The sequence below is a fragment of the Dipodomys merriami genome, unplaced genomic scaffold (genome assembly GCF_024711535.1).
Source record: "Dipodomys merriami isolate MVZ:Mamm:240054 unplaced genomic scaffold, mDipMer1.0.p SCAF_33, whole genome shotgun sequence".
NCBI classification, from domain to species: Eukaryota; Metazoa; Chordata; class Mammalia; order Rodentia; family Heteromyidae; genus Dipodomys; species Dipodomys merriami.
Genome location: NW_027204826.1, coordinates 892,700 through 902,500, shown reverse-complemented (window position 1 = coordinate 902,500; position 9,801 = coordinate 892,700). Strand labels below are relative to the sequence as shown.

The following is a 9,801-nucleotide window of genomic DNA, read 5'->3' as shown; positions in this document are numbered from 1 at the left end:
CAATTTTGTTCCAAGTAAGAATCCCTTAGACTTTTTTTTTTTTTTTTGGTCATTCATGGGGTTTGAACTCAGGGCCTGGGCACTGTCCTTGAGCTCTTTTGCTCAAGGCTAGCGCTGTACTACTTTGAGCCACAGCATCACTTCTGGTTTTCTGGTGGTTCATTGGAGGTAAGAGTCTCACAGTTTTTCCTGCCTGGGCTGGTTTTGAACCGTGATCCTCAGACTTCAGCTAAGTAGCTTGGATGACAGACAGGTGTGAGCCACCAGCACCCGGCTCCTCGGATTTTATTTCTATTTTTATATTTATTTATTTATTTACAGAGTACCTATCATCAGATCCTTGTAACAATTCTGTAAAGGTGGGTGGTTAGATTAATCTATTCATTTGGCACTTGATGTTTGTCCAACTGGCAGAGGTGGGATTCAAACCTGGGTCTTCCATTTCTCACTTGGCGTTCCTACCAATTGAGCCATCCTGCAGCCCCTCAGAGCACCTGTCTCTGGGTCCTGTCCTTCTCCCATCACAGACTGGCAGTTCCTTAAGACCACAGGGCAGTTTCAGTCCTCAAAGTGTATTTAGACAGGTACTACAGATGAGTACAATGGACATTTTTTCTTGTCAGTTGTAGGGCTTGAACTCTGGGTCTGGGCACTGTCCCTGAGCTCTTCAACTCAAGGCGAGTGCTGTACCACTTGAGCCACAGCACCACTTCCAGTTTTCTGGTGGTTTATTGGAAATAAGAGTCTCACAGAGTTTCCTGCCCAGGGTGGCTTTGAACCGCGATCCTCAGATCTCAGCCACTTGAATAGCTAGGATGACGGGCGTGAGCCACTGGCGCCCAGCTTCAATAGACAATTTTAAAACAATTTTTGGAGCAACTTAATAAATGTTCATCTAGCCAGGCGCTGGTGGCTCACACCTGTCATCCTAGCTACTCAGGAAGCTGAGATCAGAGGATTGTGGTTTGAAGCCAGCCCTGGCAGAAAAGTCTGTGAGATACTTAGCTCCAATTAATCAACAAAAGCTGGAAGTGGGGGCTGTGGCTCAGATGGCAGAGCACCAGGCGAGAGCAAAATAACAACAACAACAACAACAATAATAATGCCAAAGCAGAGTGTGAAGCCCTGATTCCAAGCTTCAGTATTGGCACAAAAGTAAATAAATTAATAAAATCTTGAAGATCAAGGAAGGTGGGCTTATACTGGTCTTTGAAAATAAATGTATGACTTGCACTGTTTTGTGATCACTAAAATAATCAAATGACTTTGGGACAAAGATGGCATTCCCTTATTCTTTCTATTAGAGAAGGCATGATTTTAACTTTTGAATGCTGGATATATACATATATATATATATATATACATGTGTATATATCTATATCTCTCTCTCTCTATATATATATCATGCTAATACTGAGGCTTAAACTCAGGGCTTTGTGCCCTTGCTAACCTGTTGGCTAAAGTCACTCTACCACTTGAGCTACACCTCACTTCCAGCTCTTTGCTGTTCAACTGGAGATAAGAATCTCACAGACTTTTCTGCCTGGGTTGGCTTTGAACCAGGACCCTCAGATCTCAGTCTCTTGAGTAGGTGGGATGACAGGTGTGAGCCACCAGTACCCAGCTTTCACTTCTCTTACCTATTTTCTTCTTGGGTTTGTTACCAGTGTTGTCTCCAAGGAATGAGGGCTGTCTTTTGGGTTACATATTTATCAGTAACTGATTGCTGTAAATAAACCATCCCCAGGAGTACTACCTGCAGTCAACGCTCATTTCTCCCATGGGGAGCAGGGGAAGGCTTTGGGGGTTTCCCCTTTGAGGTTCAGTCTTGGGCTGGTGATTGGAGGTAGGCTCACCCACACTCTGCCAGTGAACTAGGCTGTAAGCAGAAGCTCCAGAGCTCTTTCTGGCAGTGGAGACATTTCCATATCTAGCAGCTGGATTCTGAGAGAATGGAGAGCCTATTCGAGCCTCATTTATTTTGGTCTGAGCCAATCATAGCAACAACTCCCCCACCCAGATGGGCGAACTCTACCACAGGACATGACACCGACGTAGACATGGATTGCCTTCTATTCAGCAAAACCCATTTCTTTTTTTCTTGTCGGTCATGGGGCTTGAACTCTGGGCCTGGGCGCTGTCCCTCAGCTCTTCAGCTCAAGGCTAGTGCTCTACCACTTGAGCCACAGCACCACTTCCTGTTTTCTAGTGGTATATTGAAGATAAGAGTCTCATAGGCTTTCCTGCCTGGGCTGGCTTTGAACCAGGATCCTCAGATCTCAGCCTCCTGAGTAGCTAGGATGACAGGCATGAGACACCGGTGCCTGGCTTGCAAAACCCATTTCTACATCCAGCAGTGTGCCATTACTTTCCAACTCTCACACACTGTTGGTATTCTTGCCCTGTCTAATTTAAACCATTCTGGTGAAGGTTGTAATGGTGTGTGTGTGTGTGTGTGTGTGTGTGTGTGTGTGTGTGTGTGTGTGTGTGTGTCTATATGTTTGTGGGCTGGTCCTGGGGCTTGAACTTAGGGCCTGGCTTCTGTCCTTGACCTTTTTCATTCAAAGCTAGGACTCTACCATTTGAGCTATAGCTCCATTTCCAACTTTTTTTGGGTGGTTCACTGGAGATAAGAGTCTCCTAAACTTTTCGTCCCAGGCTGGCTTTGAACCTCAATCCTCAGATCTCAGCCTCCTGAGTAGCTAGGATGACAGGTGTGAGTCACAAGAGAGCCTATGGGCCACTCCTGTATCCTGTTTTTGCAATGATTTATAGGAGTTCTATATTTACAGCATCTGCATATGAGCCATTGTCTTCTTACTCAACTTTCCCTCTTCAATTTTGAGTGTTTTTTAAATACTTTTTTACAAAGGAGGTAAGATTTGAATGGAAACTTGAAAGGATGGTGAATAATTCAAGAGCAGGAAGGCCTTGTTAGAAAACAGACACAAACCCCAGTACTGGTGTGCGCTCTCTCTCTCTTTCTCTCTCTCTCTCTCACACACACACAGAACATGTACTATCTCTCCTCCTCTTTCCCTTGCTAGGTCTGATTGTCCCCGTGGCCCCCCGTGCTCCTGTGCGCTCAGCTGTGGCCAGCATGCTGGATGATGACACGGAGCTCCGGGCCGGCGGGAACTCCCTGCTGCAGGCCGTGCGGCTGGGGCGGCTGCGGCTCACCCGGCTGCTGCTGGAGGGCGGCGCGTACATCAACGAGAGCAATGACAGGGGAGAGACAGCGCTCATGGTGGCCTGCCTCACCCAGCACGAGGACGCACACAGCAGCAGCAGGTGGAAGATGGTGAAGTTCCTGCTGGAGCATCGGGCAGACCCCAACATCCAGGACCGGTCGGGCAAGACGGCACTGATCCACGCGTGCGTTGGCCAGGCCGGGGGTGACGTGGTGTCACTGCTGCTGGCCAGTGGTGCTGACCCCAGCCTCGAGGACCACACAGGGGCTTCGGCCCTGGTTTATGCCATCCAGACAGACGACAAAGACACGCTTCGCCATCTCCTGGATGCCTGCAGGGCCAAAGGGAAGGAAGTGATTATCATCACCACTGACAAATCCCCTTCAGGCTCCCAGACCACCCAGCAGTTCCTTCACACTGCCCTGGCCCCCAGGACGGAGGGCCGGCCGTGCGCCTCCCCTTCGGATGTGGAACTGGAGGCCCCTGGCCTAGGGTCTCCAGCAACCCAGAATGATCATGATCATGACTTCTTCCCTCTCCAGCCGGGACATCCAAGTGTTCCCAGCCCCTCGAAGAGCCTCCAGGAGTTGGGGTCACCCACCCAGAAGGGAGGGAACCCCAAAAGGGCTCGTCTACCCCAACTGAAGAGGCTTCAGTCGGAACCCTGGGGTCTCCTTGCCCCTTCTGTGCGTCAGGAGGAGGCCCCTGGCCCAGGCGTGGACAGCGGGGTCATCGTGAGCAAGGGTGACATGGCCTTCCCCAAGAGGGGACCCCTCTCCAGGACCAGCAGCATGGATGGCAAAGAGCAGGGCCTCAGGCTGGCAGCCTCCTCACCGTCAGCCTCCTGGAAAGGGCAGGCTTCTCAGCCACTGCTAGCCAGGCGAGGGCCCCTTCCTGCTGACCCGGAGAAGGGGGGCATGTGTCTGCCAGGGCCCCCTGCTCTTAAAGAGATCGCCTCCTTCAAAAGGCTAGAAAATGACTTGGATTTATCACCAAAGGCCGACTCTCCTGCCTCCATGGCCCCTGAGGCCAGCAAGGGTCTCCTGGATAGAAAGAAGTGGGGTGAGACACCCCCGTCTCTGTTCCACAGCTCTCGGGACTCGCTGGACACCGTGGCCAGCACCTCTCCCATGTCCGTGTGTCGCAGGCACCCCCATCTTCTGGAAAGACGAGGCTCGGGGACTCTGTTGCTCGAGCGCTTTTCTCCTGCGAGGCCTGGCTTCCTTCCACCTCTAAATGTCAACCTCAACCCCCTGATTCTGGATGGGAGGGCTGGCGGCAAGACCTCGTCCCCCCTCCTCACCAGCGGCCTGAAAACGATGCTGCCCGCGGCCCCACAGTCTCCCAAGACAGTGGAGTTGAGAAATAAGAAGCAGCTGCTCCGAAGGCATTCCATGCAGGCCGAACAGATGCGGCAGCTGTCTGACTTTGAGGAGATCATGATCTAGAAGCTTCCAGAAAAAATATCTTCTTTCCTTCTTCCCTCCCCTGCTGAATCTATGGAGTTTAGGGAGGAGACACCAAAGCCTAAACCAACACCGTACAAGCAAATTCTCTACATCTGGGCCATTTCTTTGCCTTGGCTTTGTTTTTAGGAGTTTGTTTTTAGATGCAGCTTTGTTTTTAGGAGTAAGATTGTGAAATACCCCTGGTGGTAGTGGGCCTGTTTGAAAAGAACTCAAGGCCTGGCACTGGTGGCTCATCCTGTAATCCCAGCTACTCAGGAGACTGAGAACTGAGGATCACTATTCAAAACTAGCCAAGGCAGGAAAGTCTGTGAGACTTATCTCCAGTTCATCACCAGATGGTATGGAGTTGTGGCTTAAGTGGTAGAGCACTTGTCTTGAGTAGAAAAGCTCAGGGACAGTGCCCAGGCCCTGAGTTGAAGCAGACAAAAAAAAAAAGAAAAGGGAAAAAAAGGAAAGAGCTCAAGATATTTGGCTTTGGGAGCTGAAATGACAACAAAAAGGAATTCTCTAAAGGAAGAAAGCATTTAGAAAGCCTGTACAAAAATATCAGCTGTGGACAAAGGGACTTTTCTGTCATGTGAATAAGTAGATTAAAAGTTAAATTTGGAATGTGTGATTAAAATCTGGAAAGTGCCTAAAAAGAGAAAAATGAGGCTTTGTGAGAATGAACCAGGGCCTTGCTAGTCAGGAAGCTGAGATCTGAGGCCTGAGGTTCAAAGCCAGCCCAAAGCAGACAAATCTATGAAACACTTAGCTCCAGTGAACTGGCAAAAAATCAGAGGTAGGGCTCAAGTGGTAGAGTACCAGGCTTGAGTGAAAAAGCTAAAGGACAGTGCCCAGGTCCTGAGTTCAAGCCCCAATACACACACACACACACACACACACACACACACACACACACACACACACACACACACACACACACACACACACACACACACACACACACACACACACACACACACACACACACACGAAGAAAAGAAACTTTTCATAGTCCTCTGCCCTAACACAGGCTTTGTGTTGAAATCTTCTGAAAAGAAAAAAAATCCAAAGCTTACTATTGGAGTAGAACATGTAATAATGGACATAAGAAGCAACTCCAAAGTATTTTAAGAGAATTTGATGCAGTTCACCCAAATCAGGGACAAATGGCATGGATTAAAATTTATGCTTCAGTGGCTGGAAGAAGTGAGGATCATGATTAAAATTTATGCTTCAGTGGCTGGAAGAAGCGAGGATCATTTCATTTTTAGCCTGAAAATTCTACATGATTGGGGCTGGGAATATGGCTTAGTGGTAGAGTGCTTGCCTAGCATGCATGAAACCTTGGGTTCAATTCCTTAGCACTACATAAAAAAGCTGGCACTGTGGCTCAAGTGGTAGAGTGCTAGTCTTGAGCAAAAGAAGCTCAGGGACAATGCCCAGGTCCTGAGTTCAAGCCTTAGGACAAGCAAAAAAAAATTCTACATGATTAAAAACTACCTCCTGCTTCAGCTTATCAGGGGTAATCTGGGCCTGTGGCTCATGCCTGTTATCCCAGCTATTCAGGAGGCTGAGATCTGAGGACTGAGGTTCAAAGCTAACCTAGGCATAACTATTTCTAATGAACTACCAAAAAGCCAAAAGTGGAGGTATAGCTCAAGTGGTAGAGTGCCAGGCTAGAGCATAAAAGCCAAGTTGAGAGCTTGAGACCCTGAGTTCAAGTCCCAGTATACTCATACGCATGTGTGTGCATGCATACACACACACACACACACACACACACACACACACACACACACATCATAACCTGTACAAGTCCTTTAAGATACTTGGAGCAAACACATTTGGTGCCAGGGAGCCACATTTCAGATGAAAATATTTGAGGAATTTCCTGTTTCTGCCCCCTCTTACCTTCTTAAGACATCTTTGCTCTGTAGTTAAGAGTTCAGTAGTCACCATGGAAACACACCATGGAAAGTACCAGGTGTCAGGAGTTTTGAGTCAGATGTGGGCTTACATCCTACTTTTATTATTGACCAACTAGCTATGCTTCTCTGAGCCTCAGTCTCCTCATCATTAAAATGAGATTAACAATATTTCCACCAAGTGCTGGTGGCTTACGCCTGTCATCCTAGCTACTAAGGAGGTTGAGATCTGAGGATCCAGGTTCAAAGCCAGCCCTAGCAGGAAAGTCCATGAGATATTTATCTTCAATTAAACACAAGAAAACTGGAAGTGGCACTATGGCTCAAAGTGGTAGAGTGCTAGCCTTGAGCAAAAAAAAACCTTCGAGGACAGTGCCCAGACCCTGAGTTCAAGCCCCATGACCAACAAAAATGAAAACAAAACAACCACTAAACCAAAATCAATATTTCCTAGGTTATAATACAGATGAAACAGCATGTGTGCAAAAGGGCCTGCTTTTCTGTCTGGCACTGGTAGAACTGATTAGCTATCAGGTAGCTAATTTTATTTCTTGAGCCTCAAAATCAAATAATAAGTAATACGCCCTGAACAAAATGGAATAAAGTCTAGCTAGAAGTCCCTAGAGTCCAGATTCTCAGAGATTCTATAAATCTCGATTGCCCTCAAACAACAAAACCCATATTGTCACAAGAAGCTTTTACACACACACACACACACACACACACACACAAAACACCTTTTTGTAAACACAGCAAATCTCTGGGATGAACTGTAGCATTTCTGGCCTCCTCTCACTGATGACAGCAGTTCCTGGCCCCCAGCCTGACATCTCTAGACAGGTCAGATTTGGGGGGTGGGTGGGGAGGAGAGGGGAGACTTATCACCTCTGCTGATCTCCAGTACTCCTGAGAACTGCTGTGTGAGTGGTAAAAATATGTCAAGAATGACGAAGCCAATTAGAGGTGTGGCCTTCTGGATTTTTAGAAAACTCACACAGGCACAAACTTGAGTCATCTTTTTCTTTGTGCCAGAATCATCTTTTTCTTTGGGCTTGAACTCAGATCCTGCGCGCTGTCCCTGCGCTTTTATGCTCATGGTTAGTGCTCTATCACTTGAGCCACAGCTCCACGTCTGGCTTTTTGGGTGATTAACAGGGATAAGAGTCTCACGGACTTTTCTGTCCTGGGCTGGCTTTGAAGCACGATCCTCAGATCTCAGCCTCCTGAGTAGCTGGGCTTACAGGCATGAGCCACCAGTGCTGGGGACTAAAAATCTTTCATTGTCCTTTGCATAAGGGACAAAAATGAGGGGCTGGGAAGGTGGCTTAGTGGTAAAGCGCTTGCCTTGCATGTATGAGGCCCTGGGTTCGATTCCTCAGTACCACGTAAAGCAAAAAGGAAAAGAGCCGGAAGTGGTACTGTGGCTCAAGTGGTAGAGCGCTAGCCTTGAGCTGAAGAGCTGAGGGACAGCACCCAGGCCCAGAGTTCAGCCCCCACGACCGGATCAAAAAAAAAAAATGAGATGAAAAGCATATTTTTGCATGAGGGACAAAAATGAGATGGAAAGCATATAAGTAGTAAAAATCTACAACCGATACGCTTTTCAGAGCCATTAATTAATTCTATGTGTGCGTGTGTGCATGCACACATACTCCACTACTGGGGCTTGAACTCAAGACCTCACACTCTCTTGTTAGGCTCTTCTTGTTCTACCACTTGAACCACAGCTCCACTTCAGGTTTTTTGTTTGTTTGCTCATTTGTTTTTGTTGGTATTTTTGTTGGTTAATTGGAGATGAGAGGCTCATCACCTTTCTGTCTGGGCTGGCTTCTAACTGTGATCCTCAGATCTCAGCCTCCTGAGTAGCTAGGATGACAGGCGTGAGTCACTAGCACCTGGCCTAAGAGCCATTTAAATTGTTCACAAGTCTTATCAAGAAGCCAAAATGAAGGGAAAGAAACAACTTCTACAGAAAATCAAATGTTTTTAGTCAGTCAACACATACACACATACACACACACACACACACACACACACACACACACACACACATAGAGGCTACCTTTTTTCTGGTTATCATTGCTCACTACCTTGTGAGCAATATTGAGCTGTAGGAAAAGCAAGACTCTTTGTAGGCATGTTTTTCTAAACCTTTACTTGAGATCTGGACACCTGCTTTATCCTGAACAGTGGCTAGCTACATTCATAGTAATCAGCTTGGGTGATGTGGAGTAGATTCAGGGCAACTGGTCCACCACACAAACACAGATGCCCAGATAGCCCATCGATCAGCCATGATCTTTCCATATACCTGTCTCTGGAAGCCTGTCATCATTGATGCATTGCTGAGTTAGACTGCTCTAGATGAGTACAATGACCCACATATTTTTTATATAATCACAGATGATTCTTAAGTAAGCAATTATTCTGTCTGTGTCAACAAACCCTGCAGGAATGCTTTTTCAAGAGCATATTTTAGATTCTCACATGCTTTCTAGATCCAAAGTTAGATTTTTCCTCTCAGAACTCCTAAGTCACTTTCTACATTGAATATCAACCCTAGTTTCAGTGAAATTTGGTATAGTTTCTAGATATTCCAAAGAGCCCTCCTCCTCCTCCTCCTCTTTCCCCGTCTTTTCCTCTTCCTCCTCCTGACATGGGCCATTGTCTATTTTCTTCTAACTTTGTTGAGTCCCTGTGGGTCATGTCTGATTATTCTCCTGGTTTGCATTGGTGCTTTAGGCGTCTCTGTGCTGTCTGAATTGGTTCTCCACAGGACTCTCTGTCTTAGTCTCAAGGGAGGAAGTGCTCCAAGATATAGCAGCATCCTCATAAGAAAACTCGGATGTTTCTAATACATCAATAAAATATATATTGCAATCCTTAAATCTGCCTCTTTCTCCTTCCTTCCTTCCTTCCTTCCTTCCTTCCTTCCTTCCTCCCTCCCCTTCCCTCCCTCCCTCTTTCTCTTTCTTTCTTTCTTTCTTTCTTTCTTTCTTTCTTTCTTTCTTTCTTTCTTTCTTTCTTTCTTTCTTTCTTTCTTTCTTTCTTTCTTTCTTTCTTTCTTTCTTTCTGTGTCAGTCCTGGGGGCTTGGACTCAGGGGCCTGGGGTACTATCCCTGTGCTTCTTTTGCTCAGGGTAGTACTGTATCACTTGAGTCACAACTCCACTGCCAGATATTTTAAATTTGTGGTTCACTGGAGATAAGAATCTCACAAACTTTCCTGCAC

General features: G+C 46.8%; 1 protein-coding gene across 1 annotated transcript in view; it reads left to right on the top strand.

The window, feature by feature from the left end:
* The window catches only part of Ankrd34c (ankyrin repeat domain 34C), an 11,502-nt gene extending 1,978 nt beyond the window's left edge, over positions 1 to 9,524 (top strand). Inside the window, exon 2 of the mRNA XM_070042774.1 lies at positions 3,048 to 9,524. Within this exon, the coding sequence (XP_069898875.1) occupies positions 3,101 to 4,639 (1,539 nt within the window). The 5' untranslated portion in view covers positions 3,048 to 3,100 and the 3' untranslated portion in view covers positions 4,640 to 9,524. The remainder of the gene's footprint in view (positions 1 to 3,047) is intronic.
* The last annotated feature ends 277 nt before the right edge of the window (positions 9,525 to 9,801 follow it).